This window comes from Lactuca sativa, chromosome 8 (genome assembly GCF_002870075.4).
Source record: "Lactuca sativa cultivar Salinas chromosome 8, Lsat_Salinas_v11, whole genome shotgun sequence".
Taxonomy (NCBI): Eukaryota; Viridiplantae; Streptophyta; class Magnoliopsida; order Asterales; family Asteraceae; genus Lactuca; species Lactuca sativa.
In genome coordinates, this window is record NC_056630.2 from 55,477,613 (window position 1) to 55,505,015 (window position 27,403).

Consider the following 27,403-nt stretch of genomic DNA (forward strand, 5'->3'; position numbering starts at 1 on the left):
CCACTGTATGTTGACTACTACCCCCCGTTGAAGTCTGTCACGCCGAAAAACCAAGAACATCTCTGATATTTGGCTTATCTCGGCCCTTTTCTACGACCAACCACCGGCACGGCTCCAACCAGCCTCCCTCCATCGATTAGCAACCTTCGACAGGCCAAGCCACACCGATATCCGCCAGTCACCACCGTATGCCATCGATAGCTTTCATCGAACGCCAACAATTTTTTTGGCCAGATTCTGGCCAAACTCCGACAAGGTACGACTTATCCAACAAAGTTACTATTCATCGAGCAAGCGAAGCGTTGAACTGCTATTTTTCAGATTTTCTCGATATCTTTGGATTATACGCTACTTACCAAGTGAGTTTATGGCCACACTTTTAAGCCATTTTACTATTTTTTGGGGGAGAAATCATGCATTAACTGTTATAATATTGTTATATATTCATATTCCATACAAAATAATATTTAAACATTGTCGAACCTCTATTCACAAAACAAATTAAGTAGGAATGTACTGTAGGACCTATGTTCACAAACAAATACAGTAGAAATCTATTGTAGAACCTCTGCTCATAGAACATATACGGTAGGTTTATAACGTAGGAACTCTACCATAAAAACTTTGACATTTAAAGTTAGGGCTTACAAACTAAGACAATAGCAATAATTTATGTTGAGAGACATTCATCACCTAAGTGTCATTTACTTAGGAAGATCCCTAACTTATAAGCATTAACCATTGAAGAACGAGAACAATATGTATAGATCTATACGAGTTAACACCCCCACCTGTGGTTTCTAGCTACAACTTTTACCGTCCAGTCATACCATGTGATATTTTTCTACACTACTACGAGATTTTATGAAGCGATGGGAGGAGCATATCAGTTAGGAGCTTGGTTATATATATATATATATATATATATATATATATATATATATATATATATATATATATATATATATATATATATATGCTAGGAAACTACCTATATACATAATAATCATACTTTCAGTATAAAGGTACATTCTTTAGATATTACAAACTTGTGAACTCACCAACTTTAAAGTTGATACTCTTTTAAAACATATGTACTCTCAGGGAACTAAACAGTTGGAAGACATATTCTCATAATTATCATCGGACTACAGCCTATCTTTCGCATTAGAGTACTTTCTTATTTGACTACTGTTAGGGCCTATTTCAGTACTTTCCAAATTCTTGTACCCTAGACTAAGGGATATTTTAATCTACCCTTTTTAAGTAATAAAAATGTATATTTCATATATTATTGTTGTATTATTCAGTGTATGCAAATAACTATGATCCATGATGTCGTCTCACCGCCCGATGTTTCCGCCGCCGGTTGGGGGTGTGACATCTTTCAAGAAGAAAAACAAAAGTCCATTCATAATGATATTCAACATCCCATGGTATTTACTGAAAAAGCTTCCAATCAAAGTCGTAAACCTTAGAACAATTTAAGATCCAACAATTGTGACTAACCTTTCTGTACAAACTGCAAGTTTCAAGGTCACAATGTGGACAAATGTTACAAATTACATGGGTATCCTCTATTATATGTCAACGAACAGAATGGTTGTTGTCAATTCAAACGATGATCCATATCCATAAATTTCTTCTATCGATAATGATATATGTTACATGTTCAAGGGATTCTCTAAAAAATAGTGTCAACAAGTCATGTATGCATTGTCCAATCACATGATTACTGTTAATCCCAAATGAAGAAAAACTACAGGTAAATGTTACTCGTTATCTTTTAAATCTGGGGAAAAAATCTCAAAAGTAGATTATTGATTCTGGTGCTACTCAACATGTATGTCATGAGAACACTATGTTCTACAATAAAAGGAGGGACAATCATTATACAATTACTTTACCTAGCAAACTCACTCTTCCAGTTAATCTTGTTGGTGACATTAAAATAGATCATCTATTTGTCTTAAAAGATGTTATTTATGTTCCATATTATAAAACATATTAGTTATATCTTGAATTTTAAGAGGTATAAGATACAATGCTTTTTGTACACATAAACATAACAGCATGTCGGGTCCAATCAACCATCGGGCAGGAATACCCCAGGCCCAATCAATCTTCGGGTCCAATCATCCTCGGGATGGATTACCCGATGTTGGAATGCCAATGTATAATGGGCATGCCAACTGGCCCTCAGCTCGTATCTGGAATGACCCAGAGCCCTCAGTATGAGTTTGGCATGCCAACCATCCCTATGCTCATATCTAGAATGCTCTCGGGTTTGTTGGCTACAGCACAAAGCAGTATAACCTCAACCCAACACAATATGTCGACATATGTAACAGATAAACATAAACACAGAACCAGATAATCATGCAGATCTACTACTCAGCCAATACCAGCATAAAATTATCCTATAACTAGGATATATAATCTAGTGGGCTGGAATTGGTGCCTTCAACCCACGGGTACAGCGAGGAAAACTCACCTCACGGTCTGAATAATAGCTGATGAGGTCCTGACTCCGAATCTCAACTCTAACCGACAAATATTCATCCAAATGACCAATTCTCAAACACTATTCAAAATACACAAAGTACCCTTTGGTCATACTTGGTCAAAGTCAAACTGGTCAAAATCCATAAGTCAACTGAGTCAACTCAGTCGAGTCGACATAGAACACGTATGCAGGGCGTACTCTAAATGTACGTGGGGCGTACTCAAGCTCTGACCACCATCGTGGAGGTTGACCACGTATCTGTTGCGTCCTCAGATTACGCGAGATGTACGTCTAGTCTTTCCAAACTCTCATTAAGAGTTTAATACCTTCAGCTCTTACATCCTATTTCTAGATTCAAGGCTAAATCATCCTCAATAGTCATAAAGTTTCCAGCTTTATGACCTTGCATGTCTATTAAGTACTTAACTCAAGATCTTGATACATTAAGACCTTCTAGAGAGTGCATGGAGCAAAACCAACCATTAAGACCCCATTTTTATGATTCAAGACCCTTCGTAAGGTCTGAAAAGATGGATTAATGGGTCAAGAACAGGCCATGCTCAAAGATCACCATTTTGGGACCAAAAAGTGACTTAAAAGAGCAAAAACCTAGATCTACAAGATAGAGTGGTAAAGTTGCAATCTTTATACCTTCTAGAGGTTGCATACAAGGTAGAAATCACATATCCAAGGTGCTCTCAACTCCAAGATCTTCTCACCATCTTCTTCTTTCTTTAAAACCACTTCAAAACTCTCTTAAAGGCTCCAAAATCTATTTCGTGCTCTTAGGGTCGCTTGTGGGTCGATTTCATAGAAGGAGGCTAGGTAAGAAAAAGATATGAGGCCTTAATGATGCTTATATATGAGCCAAAACCCTAAAAATTAGGGTTGCATGTTTTCCACGTACGCCCTGTGTATGAGGTGTAGGCCCATCGTACTAAGGCACACCCTAGTACGCTTAGCGTACATACATACGCACAGTGTACTCCTCAAGTCCTAATTTACCAAAATGCCACTATGGGCCCTTTTTGCACTCTTTCTTAAGCTTAGAGACCAAAATGCAATATAATTCAATTATAGGGTCCAAATTAGAAGTGCCTCATCATTGGGATGTTACAGACTTAGAGTGAGAAGATTTTGCGAGTCAACGGCTTGAGTGTGATTTGATACCTTCTATCTGAGGTGAGTTTCCTTCACTATATCTGTGGGTCGAAGGCACCAATGTCGGTCCACTATATTATGTTTGTAGTATAAGGATTATCTTCGTGATAGTTGCATGTTATGCCTGGATTTGTTTGATGTCTCTATGAATCTTTTGTTATGATTATATGTGGTAGTGGTAGAGGTGAAATAGACCCGATACTGGTTGAAAGAGACTGAAGGGGTTGAAATATACCTAGTACCAAAGGGATTGAAATATACCCAGTACCAGTTGAAATAGACCGAAGGGTTGGAAAATACCCATATATGTTTAACTGTTATGTATGTATGGTATGGGGTATTTTGGGGGAACTCACTAAGCTTTGTTCTTACTATTCTAAGTTTATGTTTCAGGTACTTCCAGCTCGAAAGGGAAGCGCCCGGCCTGATCGCACTGCATCCACATATGTTTTTCCGCATCACGTGATTTTGGGATTTTGTACTCAGATATTATTTTATTACAATATACCCTCGACTGTTTTGATATGATTATCGTATTGATCAGAATCAGTTTAAAAATAAATATTTTATCTGAATTTTTGGGATGTTACAGACTAAGCCTAAAAATAGCAATCTAGATTCATTTAGTTTTGTATCATATCAATCTACATTCATTTAGTTTTGTATCATAGTAATCTACATTTGTTTATTTTTTATCATAACATTCTAATTCCATTTTGATTTTTAAAAGGAATAGGCCTAAATGCATAAAATAACAATGTACTTTGATTTAGTTTTATCATATATGGATTTGGCTCATATGTCAAGCGCATTCGTTCTAGTAAGGGATCTTCTGAAACTTATGATTTGTCGGATAATAATGTCAATAAAGAGCATGTTGAGACAAAAGTCGAGATTGAAAAATTGAAAAAGTTAGTTAAGACACAACGCGAACAATATGAGGATATTTAACAAAAATATGAGGATGCTCAACAAAAGAATGTAGGGTTTCAATAGAAAAATGTGGATGTTTAAGCAAAGTTTGAACAACTTGCACAAGCAATGAATGTGATTAACACTTTGAGTGAACAAGTCAAAACTTTTATTAATCAATGATAGAATATTATGTATTGAATATTGTTTCATGTATAATTTGTAGCGACTTTTGATTTTGAAACATGTATCTTTTGATGTATTGGATATTTCTTTTAGTTTCTATAGAAACACTCTCTTACTTTTGGTTTTATATTAATTATATTTTTATAAATTGGTATAAATCGTCGAATTGAATAATCGAATTTTATCGGCTAATGGTACGGAACAATTGCAACAGAATTTACTAGTGAAAAATTGCTACTGAAAAATTGGCTACGGAATTTACTATGGAAAAATTGCTACGAAATTAGCTATGGAATTAGCCATGGAAAAATTGCTATGGAATTAGCTAATGGAAAAATTGCTATGGAATTAGCCATGGAAAAATTGCTACGAAATTAGCTATAGAAAAAATTTTACGGAATTGGCTATGAAAAAATCGCTGTGGAATTTGCTACAGAAAAATTGCTATAAAATTTGCAACGGAATTGGTTACGGGAAAATTGCTACGGAATTTTCCATGGAAATATCCCTATGGAATTTGCTACAGAAATATTGCTACAAAATTGTTATGGAATTTGCTATAAAAATATTATGAAACTCAAATTGCAACAAAACAGATGTTCTAGAAACTGTCATAGCAAAATTACTACCGTCTCTAGCTAAACATTTTGCTACAATAATAAAGCAACAAAGACTAATTAAAATTTTTTCTAGCAAATTCTATAGTTATTCAGCTTTAACTATGGAATTTTTCCATAGCTAAATTAAAATTTTCTTGTGGCGCCAAGGGAGGGTAGATTATAAGGGATTATTGATGTATTAAAGAGGATTCTTCTTCTAATCAAAAGTATTTAAAAAAATTATTGTTACCTTGGCTTATTTCATGTGAATGTTATGGGAGGACACTCGGAATACATGCCTACAACACAAAGGATTATGGGTACCATCTACTAGAGAGGATTACAAAATAACGTTAGGAACTTTTTAAGAAAATGTCGCATTTTTTCTTTGATTTAACCTTTGGTTTATCATTCCACATGTCGTTTATTGAGATAGCAACTCTTAACTATTTCTGATATATGCAATCCCCAAACCAACATTGTGTCTACTAGACTATGACCCTTAACCATTCCTACAAATATACAATCCCCTAACTAACTACATTGGCCTATGACCTAAACATCTATACATGCACAAATGAATTTTGCATCTATTCAAGAACAATATATATATATATATATATATATATATATATATATATATATATATATATATATATATATATATATATATATATATATATATATATATATATATATATATATATATAGGTAAAAGGAGATTGGAATAAGGTTAGATTTAAGATTGTCTATTTAAACAAATTGTCTAAAGCTACATAACATATGCCATGCACAAGGATGTCAATAATTAATTCATAGTTTTGAATTATATCAAAGCACGACTTTCATTTCGATCTTTTGAATTTACAAATTACAAAACTTATAGCATGTCATAACAATGTGTCTTCTTCAAGACTTCAACACACCCCTCCCCATCCTTATCTGTCCACAATAGCAATGCACACAGTCACAATCACAGTCACAGTCACAGACTGATAAATATCATTTATCCACACAACACTTTATTCTGACAAAAATAAATAAATAAATACCCTGAATCATGAATCAACCGTTGAAAAGTATGATTGGATTCCAAAGACTATGAATAGAACTCCACCCGATAACGCAATCTGCATGAGAAAATTAGTAAAGTTTATTTCATTACATAAACAAGATTTAAGAGCAAGAAATAAAAAAATAAATAAAATTAATTAATTAATTAATGTGTGTAATTATTACGAATTTTTCAGATATTTGTTTTGCCAAGCTTTTCCCTCCAAAGACAGCAGCAGTTTGACACAAAGCTTGCCCTCTAAAATCAAGATATAAAAGACGATAATTTATTTAACTATTTGGCATAAAAATAGAGTAAAGATTAAAATAATTTATAATTATTTTAACGTACAAAATTCCTCCGAGAACAACACCAAGTGGATTCTCAGCAGCAGCTAAACCAATGGTGGCTATCTGAAAGTTTAGTAAATTTTATATTTAATAAGAGTGATGCTGACGTGGAGTGTAAATAAATAAATATATAATATTTCAATACTGATGCTGACCTGGCTTTTGTCACCCCATTCGCCAAAGAAGGTTATGGTGAATGCCTGTTGAAATAACTTTTAATTATTTATCGTATTTTTTTTTTTAATATAAATGTGAGAGTTTAAGAATTTTCATACTTTTAAAAAAATTGGTGAGAAGAATTGAGAGAAAATCGGTCTGTTCTTCTTTTTAGTGTCATCATCATCCTACAAAAATATATATGAAAAATTGTTGTGTAGATTCATAAATGTTATTTGGATATTAATAAATGAAAAAACAATTCTTGCATTACCTTTCCATTTGCTTTAGGTTTTCCATTATCTTGCAAATCAGCATCCTACAAGAAAATCATAACATTTCCAAACTATTTTCAATGATAAGGGCATTTACGTCTTTTCAGAAAATGATATATGCCGAGTGTTTTCCACTTTTTTGGGTGTCACCAAAGATTAAAAATTTTGTCCATTGACATCACATCAGTCTGAGTCCAATGCGTGTCAAACACAAAATTGTCTTGTCCTATGTAACAAAAGGGGGGACCCAGTAGGCAAAAGGAACTAACCAATTCAGCTTCAACTTCAGCTAATTCTTCAGAGTCCCTGTTAAAATAAACAAAATTAGATTCCATAAATTCCTATAAAAATTTGATGTGAATAATGATTGTGAATGAAGAAGGTTGTTACCCTTCATGAAATGCATCCCATAATGACCAAAATCCAAACCCTAAAAACAATATAGTGGCTATATGCTTAGTCAATGTTCTAGAGATCTGCATTATCACAATCATAAGTCATAAAAACACTCATCAAATCAGTGACAGATTACAATTCCTTTATATTTTGACAGATTCCATTCCTTTCAAATGCCTCTGATAATAAAAAAAAATTATAAAAAAATGGAAGAAATATACCAGGTTTGGAGCAGCCCAGCCAACAGCAGCAGAAAGAACAGTCATGACCTAGAAATCAGTTGAATCATCTTTATAATAGTAACTTTTTAAGAGCATCCACAATTGGAGCTTGTTCAAGAGCTTTTTCAACCGAAAAATTGAAAAAGCTCTTAAAAACTGAAAGAGCTATAAGAGAAAGCTTTTTCAGTGAGCTTTTGGGGTAAAAAAAAGCTCCAAAAAGGCTCTATTGTTGATGCTTTTAATCAAATCAAAGCTTTATACAATTTTTGGAGTTGATATCGCCAAGAGAGAAAGAACTTACAATCAAAGCTGAAAGGCAGCCTGCTAAAACATATCGCCTGGGGTGACGCATCGCCAGAATCTAAAATCAGGATCATAACATTTAATCTTAAAAAAAAAAAAAAAACTGAGATTCATATAGTCAACGTTTTAATTTTTTGAACGCCTTTGCCCAATCTAGAGCATACTTTATGCGAAATAGATAAACGAAACATCATCAATCAAATCAATCGAATAAGCTACTAAAATCGAATCTCGAAAAGTAACAGATAACCAAAAAAAAAAAAAATAAGACAAAGAAAGGACACGAAATCAGTAGCAATTGAGCTCACCGCAGCTGCGAAAAATGTCTTGTCACCAATTTCTGAGAGAACAGTCATCGCAAGAGACTTGCTAAACCCCTGATTTCACCACATACATACAATTACAATTACAACACGAATTCGAATCAGTATGCATAAGAAGAAATTAATTAAGAAGCTTACTTGAACAACTGATAGACTCATGATTGGTTTGGGGAAGAACAAGGAAGGGAGAACCCCTTTTGTGAAGAATCGAGAAGCTCAACTGTTAATTACAGAAAGAAAACTGGTTGTGGTTAGGATCAGAGACTGAAATATGATTCGGATGTTGTTGGTTGGATGCAGAAGTAGGTTGTGATGGTGATAATGGCAATCGCCAACTGAATGCTTGTAGCACTAGAAATAGGAGAAAGAGAGATTCTTGGAGAATGGTGTTCTGGTGTTAATGAAAGTAAGTAGGATTAAAGAAAGGGACGCCTTGTGCAAGACTATTGGCTGCCATTGCTGGGTCAAACTCGAACAATTTTTGATCCGCAAAGCCCTAGACGATAATTTTTAGTTTTTAAGACCTTCTATTTTTTTTTTTATAAATCTTCTTATCCATTTAAAGAATAACATGTGTCATATTAGTATCCTAAAATATTTTTAAATGAACATTAAATGTTATATATGTCACTATTTAATTTGGTAGGATGATATGCACGAATAAAAAATATGAGGATATTTAATTTCTCTTTTTTAAAATAAAAAGATAAAAAATTATTAAGTTTTTATTTTAAAAAGTTAAAAAGAATTTAAGAAAATCATCCGATAAGCTCATTTGTCAAATTAGCTTATAAGTTTTATAAGCTATTTTTATAGCTTGCCAAACTTTAAATTAAAATAAATTAGTTTATTTTTGTCAAACTAATACATACCAATTTTGTATAAATTATAGATATTGTGAAATGGGTTTGGCACGCGAATCCAATTAAACTACGATGACATTTTGATATCTAAAAACTAAAATATTATTGTAAAATTCATTGTTCAATGCAAAACTAGGAGCGGATGCAGGATTTCGCGGTAGAGGTGTCATTGGAAATTCAGATGTTGCATGATAATAGAAAAAATAAAATTTTGAAAAATTTTCCACTGCATCTTGAAAAAATCAAAGGTTGTCGGTCCAACCATAAACCCACCCTAAAATCGCCCCTGTGTGAAACCATTACAAAATTTTCTAGTACTACAAAATTCTTCTTGTATACTGTAAAACTAAAACTGAATTTGGTATTGTAAATTATTCATATTTTTATGAAAATCATAATTTTTTATCAATAATGTATTTTGTTTTAAGTTTTATGTGTTACAAATTCGTAAAGACCATTTTCATAGAAAATAAAAAGATAATATTGATAAAACGAAGTTTTAAACTGAAAAACGTAATATATATATATATATATATATATATATATATATATATATATATATATGCGTGTGTGTGTGATCGGATGAGGATTCCAATTTCGGTGAGGACCGTAAGGACAAATCTGAACCTTTCATCTATAAAAATAAGTTGCTATTGTTTTTTTCCAAAGTTTTGTATTTTTTTTATTAGAGGGCGGTGTCATTTTTATAAATAACACAAATTTTTTGTGCTTTTTCATCTTTAAGGGCAAAATTTTGAAAGGTAGGATGGTCATGTTTCTTTTCTAAAATCTTGGACAAGAAATAAAGTGTAAGTTCTTTCTTGTTCCTTTAATATCATCAATAATTATGTATGGTAACTACAAATCATTGTTATAATCCCCCATATGATCTCGTAATCATTTTTTATTCTTCATGTTTAGGTTTCATTTTGGTTCAATTTCAACTTATGAACGCAGGTAAATGTTTGCTTTTAATTTCTACTATTTTGAGCTTCTTTTGGTTCGATCTGATCTATTTTTGATGTTTATCACTTGATTTTTCTTTGGAAATCACTGTACGGTGTGGACATCTATCTGATTCGTTGTATTTCTGCTTTTGTACGCTCAATTTTCCAAATTCTTTATTGATTTGAAGATGACTTGTTGTATTTTCAACTCAAATGGAATCAGGTAATTTATTGTTTTCTTAATGGTGCTCTTTGATTTTTCGTTTTGAAGCTCGAGTTCTAGAAACGTATTTTGTTTTCATAAACTCATGTTGATGATTAGTGTTTTCTAAACTCATGTAAGTGTTCATAAATGAAGTTGACTGTAAGGATGCTTACAAGGCGTTCAATGAAATGTCTAAAAGAAACAATTTCATTGAAAATTTGAATTCTCGAAGATTTTCTTGTTGTTCTTTGGCTTTTTTTGTTTTAGAACCCTAGTTTCATAAATGTATTGGTCTCTTGTTACTTTAGTATTGATTTTTTTGTTATTTAAATTTAAAAATAGTTTCTAATGATTAGTGCTTTCTAAACTCATGTGTGTGCTCATAAATGAAGTTGAATCCAATGATGCTTTTAAGGTGTTCGATATAATGCCTCAAATAAACTATATCCTAGAAACCTCAAATTCTATAACATTTTTGTTGGTGTAATCCATCATTTGATCTCGTAATCATTTTTTAATGTTTATGTTTTAGCCTCATTTTGATTCGATTTAAAGGTGTGGAAGCAAGTAATGCTTTGTTTTTAATTTCTAATGTTGTTAGCTTCATTGGGTTCGATATTAGTTATGTTAGATGTTTTTTCTTTGATTTGTTATTGGTAGGTAAGTTTATATGTGTATATTGAATGTAATATGTGAATGATATGAAATTTATTATGATAAACCTAAATATAGTTATGATTTTTTATTTTTCAAACCTTAGTTTTCATCTTCCTGTCAATATTTTTTGAAAGAGTTCTTCCTGTCAATTTGAGCTCTAGTATTTACGAGATTGGATATTAAGATCATCTTTTAAGTTTTTAAGTTTTGAAAAGATTTTCTGGATGATGAAGTTAGATAAAAGCATCAAATTGAAGCTTAACACAATGATGTTCACAAGGTGCTCTCTAATGTCCTAACATGAGTATCAATCACTAGTACCACATCAGGTTCATCTTGGTGTCCGATACTTACATTCCTGATGCAGCCAAGACCCCTCCCCCTCCCGGGGTCTCATACATACCTACCAATTTACCGATATAGTAGATTTTTAACTGGTTGTTAAGGTTAATAGCCTCACACAATCGTACCACGCGACTCTTGAATGAGGGTCTATCTGACAAGAGTTGCCCTAGCTTGCTTTCCATAATGGTTCCAACAGACCTCCTGATCCAACCAAGGATAACATAACCAACCATTAATCACAACTGAATCCTTCAATTGACATCAAGGGTGACTCCCAACGCAAGTCTCACCCAAAGTACCAGACCAATCTAAAAACTCACATCCTAATAACCAAAAATTCGCATTTCCGATCCGTCCAATATCTCATGCATCCATGGTGACCTACCACTAAACTGGGATAAAAATCCCCAATCCACCACTGAGACTAACAATCTCATACCTAGTCTAACTACTAGGCTCCTACTGAGTGCCTGCTGGTAAAGGCTACCCTAGCCTATACATTACACGGATACCAATCACTGACCACAAAGTCATCCCACTCTAACGTGATCCAACGCCATACTCCAACCTATTCCATCGGGTCTCAGCCACACTATCATAACCGTACGGTCATCGCCTACGGGTCTCACCTAGTTGAATGCTATACATGCCTAACTTCTCCTCGGATCCAATGATCCTCATACCATACACATCCTGCATATATACATACATCGGGCCCCGCTCGGTATATCCATTAGACCCTGTTTAGCATCGGGCCCCGCCCGATACATCTATCAAACCCAACGAACCATAATCATCATGAGTCCAACCCGCACTCGACTACGCCCCAATCAGGTGTTCGAGTCATGTTTCGAACCCAAAAGCCTTAATCAGACAAGAACAGGTAGAGAGACTCTAACACAACCCTTATCTTGAGAAACCTCCATCCAGACTGCCATTTGAACTAGCTTCCCTTTCCACTAAGATGTGGAACTCTTCCTAGTTCACACCTGATTCTATTCTTGGAAACCCACACGGTTCTCCCCCACTTAGATTTGACTGCGCTCTTCCAGTCCACCAAAAAATGATGGGCTCCCAACCCATCTCACATCCTTACAATCCAATTATCGCCAACCTGAGCTTACAAGAACTAGCATTCCATTACTAGCCAAACTTAACGATCACACACACATTCCAAACCCAGATGATTACTTTCCGAATTCTCAACAAGTTCAATAATCCCAAGCACTTTCCATGATACAACTCTAAATCTTAAAGTTATTCTAACTCGCGACAAAGAACTATAACCCTTGATTGGAACCAACAGATCACAAATCCAAATACCCACTCACCATAGGATCTTTGTATTCTAACCATCTATGTAATGCCCGTAGATCCGGGCTAGTCAATTTAGAGATAATAGGGGTCGAAAACGACTTTTTGACAAAATATTAATTAGAATAAATAATCTTAAACAAGTTTTAGAATACTTCTCAAGGGTTCCATACATATAAAGAATGTTGAAATCCAAGTTATAACGAAGAAGTTATGATCCGTCGAAGTTTTACGGCAAAACCGACACGACACCGAGAGACGTAAATAGTGAATTTACGATGGAGGAATTTTTAGCCTTATAAATCTAAACAAAAGTTGTAGTATACGTTGAACCGAGAACAAAATAAAAAAGAACGCCCAAATCTGACTTTGTATGAGGAAGTTATGAATTTTCTAAGATTTGGCTTAACAGTGCACAGCCCGAAACTCGAATTTTAGATCGAGTGGTTTTTGGCCTACGCGACCTAAATGAGAATTGAAGATATCATTAATAGGAACTCAACGGTAAAAAAAACATACGGAAACAGAGTCCGTATGTAGAAGTTATGAATTTTACGCGGACATTTAACAATATAATCTCCTCTTACTATTAAATTTAAGATCGGTCGAGAAATAGCTGACAGAGTCAAAATGAAAGTTGTAGATCTTATTTTTACCTACACGTGGATATAAAGAACATCAAAAACGGAGGTCGTATGTAAAGTTACGGATTTTAGAAGTCGGAAGTGTGCTGTGCGAAAATGGGTGATGTGTCACAATCTTGGCCATTGCTTTCTTCCCAAGTCTTGCCACTAGATGGTGACATGTGGCACCAAGTTCAGCCATTTTTCACCCTATAAATAGAACCTCTCTCACCCTCATTTTCTTCACACCTTTCTCATTCTTTCTTCTCTTTACTCTCTCTAGAACCTCTCTCTCTAGCCCCGAAACCCCCCAAAAAGCCTAGGGAACCTCCCTAGCACGAGGCGGAAGCCTTGGAGTGCTCGACGGCTCCGACAAGAAGAGCTTTTCAGCTTGGGAACGCTGCTCCAAGCAAAGCCCGGTTTTCTATAAAACCAGTTGTAAGTGAGCTACGCCTACGCTATTTTTAATATAGCTTTTATTTAATTATAGTAACGTTATTAGGAACTTATAATAAGTACTTGGGCTATTATTATGGGTTATATAAGTATTGTTTAACGCTTATATAATAGTAATAATAGCTAGACTATTAATTAGTCTCGGCGAATAATATACTAAACTCTAGTGGTATTAATACTAGGTTTCGTCGAAGGAAATTATTTTTAAGAATCGAAGCGCTGTCTGAGTTCGGAATCACCACCTTTTCAAGTGAGTGCATGGTCCCTTTCATCTTACACATAGATATGAAGTATTTAATATAAATTACGTGCTATGTGTGCATATTGTTTGAATACTTGCTGTCTATGTTTTTATACACGTTTGAAATGATTTAAACTGTATATGTATTTTATATCTACAAAACATGTTGGGTAAAACATGGGTAGATGTAATAGTTGTTGTGTGACCAAATAAAATAATGAGAGGCCTCGATATAGATGTTATTGATGATTCAGTCATCTAGCGGAGTATAGATGACGACCATGGACTATTCTAGACACTCCAGTGGAACGCTAGCAGGCTCGTAACCTATAGGTGTTTATTTGAATTGTGTGCTCACCAGCAGTACTCCATCCCCCACATGGTTGCCTTATTTGACATGAATTGCTGAGGAACCCCCGAAGCATGTGTTGTCACCCCGATGAAAGTCCTTAGACTAGGTCCGTTGTGTTAGATGTTTTAGGGACATAAAGTGAGGATAACGGGAACGTGTAATCGGGTTTGTTTGGTTTGATAAGTTAATAAACTTATTTATTGTGGGTTGAAAACCCTATGTACTCACCAGGTTTCCCAACCTGACCCACTCAGTTTATTTATATCACAGGTGTTGATATGAAGTCACATTACACTGAGAGATTAAGGAGACATAAATCAGTAGTGATAATGAATGTAAGTTCTGTTTATGCTTATGTTTCTGTATTGACGATGACATCCCAAATGTTTTAAAATGAATAAAAATACTTTTCTTCGGAAATGCTTTGATAACGTATTTATCATGTTTTACTGAGAACAAATTCTGCAACATTTTTATTAAAAGAGGTACTCTGATTTTTATAAAGCATAAACAAAATCGGTCTTTTCTGGCCGTGAAAATGGGGATGCCACAATCTCTAACCTACACGGTTCTGAAATTCCCTTGTTAATTTTGGCGTCTGAACAGATCCACGCAGCCTCTGTCATTATCCACTGGCTACTGCCCCTTGCCTAGTAATGATAGCGATCAGACCCCAAAGTCCTTCCATAAACATCTGACATACCTATTGTGCAACGCAACACTTCTGAACTTTGACTTGATAGTTGAACGAATCATTCTCATCCAACTGCTGATATTCTAAGCGGTACCCCTAAATTGCTTTTGACAATGGCCCACAATAATTAATTGACAATCTAAATTCAACTCCATAAGATGTGCCCCACTCCCAACTTGCGGCATGCAGACATGGCATAAGGAAAACAAAAGATAATATACCCGCGACAGCGTCCGATAAAACTTTAGCATCCCCTATCTAAAACTGCAATGCTTGGCTCCTTGCTGATGGGGCTCCTGCCCTGCCCTCACGACCATCAGTGATCCTCAAAGTAACTGGAGCAGGTGCACTTACTACTCCACCCCCCTCATCATCAAACAGTCGACCTTTTTGTAGCCCACCTGGTTGTAGTGAAAACATATTGCAACCGACCCATGGGGCAATTTCGACTTAAATGACCCATCTGACCACAACTGAAACATCCCCCACCTGCTTCCTAACATTTTCCCTCATGGGACCTCCCACTGTGACCTGATTCTGCTCTGGACCTCGCTATCATATCATCCAGTGTCTTGCAACCAAATCGGCTCACAAACTATTGGATATCGCTCCTCAACATCTCATGGTATCTCGCCTTCTTCATCTCCTCATCTGCCACATACTGCGGAACCAACAACACCCTATCGCGGAACATAGCGGTGATCTCAACCATCGTCTCAGTAGTCTGGCGAAGGTCTTGAAACTCCCTTGACAATTATTGCACCGCAATCACCGATGCAAACCTGTGACATCCCCATTTTCACGGTCAGAAAAGACCGATTTTGCTTATGTTTTATAAAAATCAGAGTACCTCTTTTTAATAAAAATGTGCGAAATTTGTTCCCAGTGAAACATGATAAATACGTTATCAGGGCATTTCCGAAGAAAAGTATTTTTATTCATTTTAAAACATTTGGGATGTCATCGTCAATACAGAAACATAAGCATAAACAAAACTTACATTCATTATCACTAGTGATTTATATCTCCTTAATCTCTCAGTGTAATGTGACTTCATATCAACACCTGTGATATAAATAAACTGGGTGGGTCAGGTTGGGAAACCTGGTGAGTACATAGGGTTTTCAACCCACAATAATATAATTATTATGTTTAATCATCAAACAGTTAACCCAATTACCCATCCCCATTATCTTCTTTACTCTTAAGGATCTACCCTAAGAATCATCTATTTCTCATTCATTCATTCCTAAGGACTATCCTAAGGAATAGGTACGAAGTCCATCGTTGTCAATGACACAGCTGTCAAGCACAGCTGCTAGTTCTATCACTTAGGCGCAGCTGTCAGAACTGTGACATTCTATGTGAGGCGCAGCTGCCAGTATTGTCCTTCAAGCACAGCTGCTAGGGTTATCTCGTTTACTGACAGTATCGTTTTCGAGAGTCCACTCGCAATAAATGTCAATGGGTTTTTAGAGTACACCGGTGAACACTTCGTGCACAACACCTACAGGTTGCGAGCCTGCTAGTGTTCCACTGGACTGTCTAGAATAGTCAGTGGTTGTCATCCATACTCTACTAGATGAGGGGGCCAGCATTTGGGAACAAGGCTTCTCACATCGTCCACCTCTCACCCTTACCTCATGGTCTATATCACATCTCAACTCATCATCCAACTCATATTTCATCTACCCATGTTTTACCCAACATATTACGTAAATATAAATACATATATAGTTTAAATCATATAAAACTTGTATAAAATTGTTCATCCAGCATAGATAGCAAGTATACAGATAATATGCACACATAACATGTAGTTTATATAAAATACTTCATATCTGTGTAAGATGAAAGGGACCATGCACTCACTTGAAAAGGTGGTGATTCTAAACTCCGACAGCGCTTCGCTTCTTAAAAATAATTTCCTTCGACGAAACCTAGTATTATTACCACTAGAGTTTAGTCTATTATTCGCCGAGACTAATTAATAGTCTAGCTATTATTACTATTATATATGCATTAGACAATACTTATATAACCCATAATAATAGCCCAAGTACTTATTATAAATTCCTAATAACGTTAATATAATTAAATAAAAGCTATATTAAAAATAGTGTAGGCATAGCTAACTTACAACGGGTTTTATAGAAAACCAGGCTTTGCTTGGAGCAGTGTTCCCAAGCCGAAAAGCTCTTCTTCTTGGAGCCGTCAAACACTTCAGGGCTTCCGCCTCGTGCTAGGGAGGTTCCCTAGGCTTTTCGGGGATTTCGGGGTTAAAGAGAGGTTCTAGAGAGAGAGTAAAGAGAAGAAAGAATGGGAAAGGTGTGAAAAAAATGAGGGTGGAAGAGGTTCTATTTATAAGGTGAAATATGGTTGAACTTGGTGCCACATGTCACCATCTGGTGGCAAGACTTGGGGAGAAAGCAATGGCCAAGATTGTGCCACGTCACCCATTTTCGCACAGCACATTTCCGACTTCTAAAATCCGTAACTTTCACATACGAGCTCTGTTTTGACGTTCTTTATATCCACGCGTAGGTAAAAATAAGATATAAAACTTTTATTTTGACTCCGTTGGCTAATTCTCGATCGATCTTAAATTTAACAGTATGAGAAGATTAAACTGTTAAATGTCCGTGTAAAATTCATAACTTCTACATACGGACTCTGTTTTCGTATGTCTTTTTACCGTTGAGTTCCTATTAATGAGATCTTCAATTTTCATTTAGGTCGCGTAGGCCAAAAACCACTCGAAGTTAGATTTGGGCGTTCTTTTTTTGTATCTTCTTGGTTTAACGTATACTAAAACTTTTGTTTATATTTCTAAGGCTAAAAAGTCCTCGATCATAAATTCTCTATTTACTTCTCCCGGTGTCGTGCCGGTTTTGCCATAAAACTTCAACGGACCATAACTTCTTCGTTATAACTCAGATTTTGGCGTTCTTTATATGTACGGAACCCTTGAGATGTATTCTAAAACTTGGTTAATTATATTTATTCTAAATAATCTTTTGTTGAAATTTCATTTTCAACCCTATTATCTCTAAATTTACTAGCATGGATCTACGGGCGTTACAAAACCCAGCTCGAAAATCTCATCACAAATTCATCTCATATCATCAAGTCTAACCTCCCCCCTCCCCCTTTGGGACAAATGCTAGTGCGGAAGGTATTAGCGACATCCGCTAACCAACGTCTGCTCGTGATCGGGTCCTTCTCCCCAAAGTACTATGTAGCCCCATATGCTCGGAACTCCCTGAAATTCAACGTGCGAGCTCCCATCAATGCCACCATCTCAGAACAAAAAGTGCTCAAGCGCTCATCCAAAATCTCCAGAATGCCCTCCTTGACCATATCAAAGATCACATGAGTCTTCTCAAGTATGTTGCGGGTAATCTCAGATGAAATGAACTCCCACATCTACTCATCTAACTGTCCTGCTCCAAAGTTTGAACCCTCACTAGTACCAGAACCACTACTAGGTCATCCTCGAGTGATCACCATATTGAAAATAGACCATTCAAACCACCAGAACACACACAAATATATACGTCGAGGAATCCCATATTCTACAAGCTTCCTAGTATCATCATAACGTTCCTTGACTCAAATACGGATCCTCTGCTTCCAGTAGTACGGGCCCATACTACCTTCCACATATATTCGTACTTTCCTTAAGGATCTCTCTAAATCCTTCAAGTCACACCCTTATCCATACATACAACCATTACCAAGACAAGGCTCCCAACACTAAATCTCTTCCTAGTCTTTCCTAGGGTAATCACCACACCACTCTCCGCCACCAGCTGCAGAAGGAACTCCCTCTAACACCCTCTAACTAGCTAACGAATACAATTATATATCACCGACACAAATAATTTTTCGAATGAAAGGTCTTACACAACAACGGTTGGACTCAGACAAGAGTTGTGCAATAGGGTTAAAACCTAACCTTCTAAAATTATTTAGTCTCAATGATATGTAACTTAGCATATACGCTTACTAGTTAGCCGAAGTTAGGGAGGACTCCTAAAAAGCACAAAGCAAACAACATTCAAGCATTGAGTAATCGGAATAAAGCATAACCTAAACAGGCCATCCAATCACTGATTGATCAGTACTAGCATGCAAGTCTACAAGATTATATAGCAGGCATACAAAGGCAAATCTCTTAGAATTCTATCATGCAATCCTGAGCAGATCCTTATCCCTAGTCTAGCATGCAATTCACATATTCACAAATCAAAGCATAATATGGACATATATGTAGGGATGAGCATATGACCCGTTGGACCGGACCGGACCGGACCGGATATACATATTAATGGGCCGGTTTTCGGGTTTTGTTTTTACCGCTAATCGGGTTTCGGGTTTGGACCGGACCGTACCCGGAATACGGGATTTAACCCGGACCGGACCGAAAAAAAATTTCTCCTTAAAATATATAGATAAGGATATTGAATTATTAGTTAATGTTATATATAACATTATGTATAAAACTTGATGTTTTTATTGTAACATTATTTATAGATCTTGATCAACGTTTGTTCCTATCACTTTACAAGAAAAAATGTATCTAGCATGCTATTTTTTGTTCAAACATGGAAAAAAAAATTTATAAAAGCATGCAAATTTTTTTATAAAAACATGCAGTTTTTTATAAATAATGTTGGTTTTTGTTGTTTTTTACACAAAAAAGCTGTTAAAATGCAGTTTTTTTTTATTAACAATGTTGTTTCTTTTTTGTTAAAACATGCATTTTTTTTATAAAAAGTGTAGTTTTTGTGCTAAATAGTGTAATTTTTATTTGTTCCAAATGTTAATAAGGTTTGTATTTTTTTGTAGACACCTCATTTGCACGTGATCTAAGTAAAGTCCCACATTGTACCAATTTCAAAGCCTAGTTCGGTCCAAAACCCGAAACCCGGTTTAGTACCCGAGACCGGACCGGACCGAACCCGAACCCGTACATCCAAAAACAGTCCGGTTTTCGGGTAAGAAAATTCACAATTTTTGGTCTTCGGGTTTTCGGTCTTCGGGCCGGTCTGGTCCGGGTTTGGCCCGTTGCTCATCCCTACATATATGGGTATTTTAGGAAAACTTACTTGAGCTCGGTTGATAGTATGCACCACGCACCACACCCCTTTCTTTTATTAGAAAACTCTTTTCATAAAACATTTTTTTAAAACTCTACCAAATCCTCAGTTTGAGTTTAGAAAAACCCGAGAGTATGCATGAATCCCTCATACCAAGGCTCTGATACCAACTTGAAATGTCCTAAAATTTAAAACCAAAAATTTTATTTTTTGTTTAATAAAACCAAATTTCAAAAACATGTTCATGGGACCATAATAGAATCAAAATTTAATCAAACATCGAAGTACATTAGAGTCAAATAAATGCAGAACAAGCATGGTGTGTGCGATGTGATCACCCCAAGCTCTTCCCTTTTGATCGAGATGTACCTAAAACATAAAATAAAATTCGTAAGCACAAATCTTAGTGATTTTCCCCCAAAACACCACAGACCATACATATCAAACATATAATGGGCCCCACCTGCCATCGGACCCCGCCTGGCATTGGGCCCCGCTCGGAACAGATATGTCAGTCATCAAGCCCCGTCTGGTATACATATAAACACATGAAAGAATCACAAAGATAAATAGCATACAAGATAGTAATCAAGCCCCGTCCGGTATACATATAAACACCTAAAGGTAAAAACATACAATATACTCATCAGGCCCCGCCCGGTTGTAACATCCCAAATATACGACCCAAAAGTTTCATTTTTACGGTTACTAAATCCATATCCCAAAACATCATCAGTTTCAAAAGCAATGTAAACATATGGTGATTATAGTATTTTTTTTAACAAAACAAGACATAGAAAGGTATTATCAAAGCATAAGTCCCAAAATCTCTACTACAGAAAATCATAGTGTAATGTGATGCGATCATGTCGGCCCTTTACCCTTCGAGCTAGAAGTACCTGAAACACAAACTAAAACTGTAAGCACAATGATTAATGAGTTCCCCCACCATACCACATACTAATTAAACATACTGTTAAGCATATTCGGGTGTTGGCCTACCCCCTTCGGTCTATTTCAATCGGGTACTGCCGAGCATATATGGGTGCTCGACCTGCCCTGTCGGTCTATTTCAACTGAATACCGGGTCTATTTCACACCCTACCGCTACTATATAATATCACACATAATTCATAGAATTATCAAATAATACATGCACAACCGATAATTATCACAGAGACAACCATCATGCCATATCATAACTAGTGGGCCAGCCGTGGTGCCTTCGACCCATGAATTCTAGGAAATGAGACTCACCTCAAACTATGGGTGTAATAACATACTCGACGAATGACCCATGAACTCCTCCCCCTATCGCACAACATAAATTTCCAATTAGCTATCATATGATGACTCTAACCCTAATTCATGTTTTATGGCAAAAGATTCCCTAATCCTTGCCTTATTGGGCCTCTTCCTCCCACGACCCAATTTCGCACAGCCCAAAGTACCCAAGCCCAATCAAATAAATTCTAAGGCCCAAATATCATCCATGTAACATCCATAAATTTTACACCAAAATTAAACTTTTTTTCGATCATAAATAAAAATCAAATAGTATTGTTTACAAAAATGTTTTCAAATCAATATCCATCAGAGTGTCCCAAAATCATAACATAAGGATGAGGAACGGTATGGTCACGCCTTAGCCTTGCCATGATCCCATGAAGTACCTGAAACAATAAACTGAAACTATAAGCCCGAGGGCTTAGTGAGCTACCCCCAAAATACCAATACCACACTGACAACGCCAACTCAGTAACAATCAATCAATCAACATCCATACTGGCCATCGGCCTGACTGGACCGCTCTACTGGGACTACAGTCTATCTGAGTCTATCCCGAGCCTTCGGCATGACTGGTCCGCCTCATGGGCCTGCAGTCTCCCCGGACCGCTCATAGGGTATGTTGGCCTTCAGCACAAAGCAGGACCGCCTCAACCCAACCGACAAGCAAATAACCATGTGCGCATAACTATCATATACTGGTATATAGAAAAACATCAAACATATCTATCACACTGATCATCAATCATAGAATTCTCTTGTAACTAGAGTACCGACCTAGCAGGTCACTAAGGTACCAATCCTAACGGATCATAAGAGCATAACATACTGTCTACCCTGATTCCGATCTAACAGATCATAACCACATGCAGCATACCATAACAATAACAACTAAAGGGTCGGCCTTGGTGTCGTAGACCCTATCGATATAGTAAGGATAACTCACCTTGCAAATGTCGACTCGGAAGATAAACTCCAACTCTCGAATAACTTGACACAGGCTCCACCACCTATGATCATAGTACAATATACTCATAAGTCCTTAACCTTATAAGGTACTCCATAACCCACCAGTCAACCCCTAGTCAAATTCAAAGTCCTTAGTCAAGGTCAACAGTCCACGTTGACCCCAACTCTTTGAGTACCCTCGGTTACTCGCTGAGTTCCTTGAAGTACAATCCAACTCGCCGAGTCATCGGGGTGCTCGTCGAGTTCCTTTGATCCTCGTTCAAACTTTAAGGCCACCCGTCGAGTTCTCGCCTTGCAACTCGACGGATACACACACATACATAATCCAGAGAAAACTCATCCGACTCACCGAGTTGTTCTTCAACTTGTCGAGTCTTATGGTAATCTTCATCGGACTCGCTGAGTTGTTCATCCAACTTGTCGAGTTCACGGCCATCTTCATGTGACTCGTCGAGTCAACCTTGTGACTCGCCATGTCCATTCAGTCCTCTTTCCATACAGACTTGTTTTGAGCCATGCAGCGGCTCTAAATCACAGATCCAAGCTTCTAGGGCATGCTTATAACGTAAAGTTGCAAAGTTTATGTGCATGCATGGCTTTAAAGGCTCTAAATGCCTATTTTAAGTTCTTAATGGAACTTCATGCTCAAGAGGGACCTTAATCATGACCAAAACTGAAAGCTTATTTTTCTAGAATCCAAGGATGGTCCAGATCTGAAGTTACAACCTCAGATCTACCCCTTAGCTCATCTTTCCAACTTAATATTTCACCAAAAACCCTAAAACTCAACAAAAAGAAGAGATTCACAAGAAAAGGCGATGAGGTTACCTCCAAAAGATGATAACTGAGATAGGAGTTGATTCCAACACTCTACTTGCTCCAATCTCCTTCTCCTCCAAGCCTTCCCCCTCAAAAGATCCTTTTTTCAAGCTTCAAACACACAATGGGCACACACACACGCGTATTAGGGTTTTGAGGGGCTCTCAAAGACTGCAAAGGGGCCAAAGGAGGCTGAGGCTCCTTTAAATAGAGGTGCAAACCCCAGGATTTAGGGTTTCATCTGCCAGCTCCTACTTGTCGAGTCCCAATATGGACTCGTCGAGTAGGTCACTTAACACGCGATCTCACCCCGCTGCTACTCGACGAGTAGGTCAACCAACTCGTCGAGTAGAGCTTAACCCAATAATTCTTATTTAAACAATACCTGAGAATCGGGGCGTTACAATCCATCATAACCTTAGGCCCATAGGTCTTCACCCACAGGTGGGCTTGGGGCCCAACAAACCAAGGCCCAATAAATAAAGGCCTAACTATCACTTTTGCTCATTGCATGTGTACGCACGACGTACTATGCATGTATGCCCAGCGTATGCTAGTCTTGACCTAATTCGGGTGGTTAACCCAATACGTGCAGCGTACCAGGAAGTACGCCTAACGTACTGGCCAGCCAACCCAAGAACTCTCTTATGACTTAATCCATTAAGTCCTAACATCCAAAACATAGGTATAGGTCCTTAATAAAGTCCTAAGCCATAAAGTTATAAAATTTATGCTTTTGCATGCATGGATGGGGATTAAGACATAGATTAAGTCCATAAACACACTTAGTTGGTACCTAGCACTTGCATGGTTGAGGCTAAACTGTCAAGGTCTAATTTTTATGGCTCCTAACACATCCAAGAGCCTAAAAGGACAGCTCATATGGACTGAAACACTTTTAACTCAAAGAACCTCAACTATGGGACCAAAATATAAAATAAAACACCCCAAAACTAGATCTAAGCATGTAATGGTCAAGGTTTAAGATTTATACCTCAAATAGCTCAAAAATGATGCCAAACTTCTAGATCTACAAGACATCTTCACGTCCTTGCTTCTTCTCTAAACACCTTCTTCTTCAATACCACCAAATAACACCATAAATGCACAAGGTTGATATGTGCATATTTGGTCATATATTTTGTCTAATATCTTAATTTTTTTTTGGCTATTTTGTCTCAGTTATTGAACAAAAGGTGCTTATTTATGTTTACTTTGTATTTTCAGCCTAAAAGACATGCTCGAGCTAAAAAGGAAGCGGGATTAGCAATCGAAAGCTCGGGAATTGAAGAAAGAAGAAATTAAGCTAAAAAGGTGAAGGACTCAGCGAGTTGGTCCTCAACCCGTCGAGTAGATAGGAATATTCGTGAACAAATCAAGACTTGTCGTACACGGGTTTTAAGTGATGAACTCGTAGAGGCGTTCTATGGACTCGACGAGTTGCCCCTGTTTTCGGAAAACCATGTAAAGGGCACTAATTCCCGAGACAAAGAAGTTTTCTGGATCTTTTGGCGACTTATTTGCGATTGGAGGTGTTGTTGAAGCTCTGGAATTCGAAGATCAACCTTAGAGACCAATTTGGAAGAGATCAAAAGGCAAAGCACATTCTCCTTTCTTAATCTATTGTTTACATTATGTATTTATCATTGGATTTCGTTTTTGAGATGTTAGTTGCTATAGATATGAGCTAAAAACTCATCACTTCTGTTTAGGGTAGATTAGCTTGTTAATATGGATTGATTTTATGGTATGAATTATTTGATTTGGTAAAATTGTTTTGTTAAGCTTGTTAAAAATCCTTATGTGTTGACAATAACTATTTTATGTTAATTATCAAGTCTATTAAGTTGCATGAACATCCTCTTAATTGTTTGTTTCATATGATTTATGTGAAAACAATATTATATGTCTAGTATTAGTGAATATGAACCTAGGATAAATTAGAAAATAGGTAAGTTAATGTGTGAGCTTGTGTGATGAACAACCATACAAGATGTTGATTGAATTACTAATTTAATTAGCTACAACTACAAGTCTTACTTAAGTCGAATCAAAATACTAGGAAATTCATCAATTTAACCAATTGGCCACTGTTTAAATTAATTTGTTTTCTAAGGATTAGTAATAGTGAATATGAATCTAATCACATTAATCGGTAGTCAATGATAAAATAATCCATTGCATTTACCATAAAATCAACCATAGAAACAAGTGAGTCGAACCTAAATAGAAGTCTCTTTTATTATTGAATCTAATTACTTCTTATTTGGTTTAGTTGTTAGTTATCTTAGGCTGAGTGTTAGTTAATTGTTTAAGTTTCTAGTCTTGTAAAACTAGAGAAGACCTTTCTTTTATTGTTTGTTTTTTAATTAGATAATTCTAGTAGTTAGTTTAATTATTACCATTCCCTGTTTTCGATACCCTGCTTGCTTGAACTATATTACTAAACGATAGGTACACTTTCGTGTGTTTATTTGTGTTTGAAGTAGTAGGATTAAAAACTAATGCATTTTACACACATCAAGTTTTTGGCGTCGTTGTCGGGGAACGGTTTTAAATAGTTATTTTAATTGCTAGTGTTATCGATCCTTTATGTAAGATTTATCTTGCACAAAGTTACTATTTTCGTGAATTAGTTATTAAGTTTAAGTTCTAGTTAGTTTTAAAAATTTAGTTTTTAGCTTTCTGTTTTAGCCTTGAACTCGTCGAGTCCAATCGAAGCAACTCAACGAGTCCATCGCGCTTTTATTTTAGTTTTGTTTTTTTAACATGTGTTTTTCTGTTTTTTTTTTCAGGTATTTTATGACCCGGGGATCAAATACATCTTTGGTCCCACCTCTTGAAGATCCGGAATCAACTTTGAGAAAGAACAAGGATAAAACTGTTGAAGAAACAAACCCGCCAAAGAAGTCACATTTCAAGGACCTTAAATCGGTTTTTGGAAAGAAGAAAGGAAAGAAAGTGGGTGAGTCTAGCAGTCAAAAGATACACATCCGTTGCGACTCGTCATTTTTCTTCACAAACAGGATCGTTACACCCAAGGTGAGCTATCCGGCCAGATAAATCCCTTGTTTAACATATATATATATATATATATATATATATATATATATATATATATATATATATATATATATATATATATATATATATATGAAATTTGGTATCTAAATTTAGTATAGATAAAAAGTTTATTGGTTGTCTCCCTCAATTTAGTTATCTACCGATCGTGCCTATATATATATAGGTTCAGATTCATTTGAGACCATGCTAATTTTGTGAGACCGTGAGACCAAATCTGAAAATAATTTTAAAATGAAAAATAAAAAAAAATACAAAAATTCTTTTTTTATTTATTATTTTCGGAACTTTAATTACCTAAAAAAATACCGTTTTTTTTAATACGTGAAATATTTTAATAGAATATTACACTGTAAATATTCTAATGTGATTTTTAAAATGTTAAAATATTATACTAGATTTGTCAGATATGTACAATATTTTATTATTCTACTAGAATATATAAAAAAAGATATTTTATTATTTTTTTTGGTATTTTTTTATTTTTTTTTGGAAAATATAAATTTTGAAAATAATATTTGAAAAAAAAATTCGAAAATTTTCAATTATTTTGCATTTTAAAAATGTTTTTTGTTTTATCTACCAAATGAATTGTTAGGATTGTGTCTCACAGTCTCACAAAATTAGGCATGAACCTAACCCATATATATATATATATATATATATATATATATATATATATATATATATATATATATATATATATATATATATATATATATATATATATATATATATATATAGGGAAGGGTTATTTTGAAAACAAAAAAACCCTAAAAATCATAAAAATGCATAAAAAAATACTTAGAGATAAAAAAACTTTTTTTTTAATTTTTTTATAGAAAAATCGCAAGTTTTTTAATAAAATCGTTGAAAAAAATCATTTTTTTTTAAATTTGGTTTTTTTCAAAAAAAAAATCAGCGAATTTAAAGTAAAAGTTGCTATTTTTTCATAAGAAAATTCAAAAAAAAATATTGTGGTCTCTAAGTATTTTTTTTATGCATT

General features: G+C 35.6%; 1 protein-coding gene across 1 annotated transcript; it reads right to left on the reverse strand.

The window, feature by feature from the left end:
• Positions 1–6,086: 6,086 nt before the first annotated feature.
• On the reverse strand, positions 6,087–8,927 carry LOC111916858 (GDT1-like protein 4). Its single transcript, XM_023912513.2, has 13 exons — positions 8,581–8,927; positions 8,428–8,496; positions 8,118–8,177; positions 7,817–7,864; positions 7,590–7,675; positions 7,469–7,505; positions 7,199–7,243; positions 7,044–7,112; positions 6,924–6,968; positions 6,770–6,831; positions 6,604–6,676; positions 6,417–6,494; positions 6,087–6,306 (listed from the first exon to the last, which is right to left on the reverse strand). The coding sequence occupies exons 1-12, from the start codon at positions 8,599–8,601 to the stop codon at positions 6,423–6,425; spliced, it is 687 nt and encodes a 228-aa protein (XP_023768281.1). The 5' UTR covers positions 8,602–8,927; the 3' UTR covers positions 6,087–6,306; positions 6,417–6,422.
• Between the last annotated feature and the right edge of the window lie 18,476 nt (positions 8,928–27,403).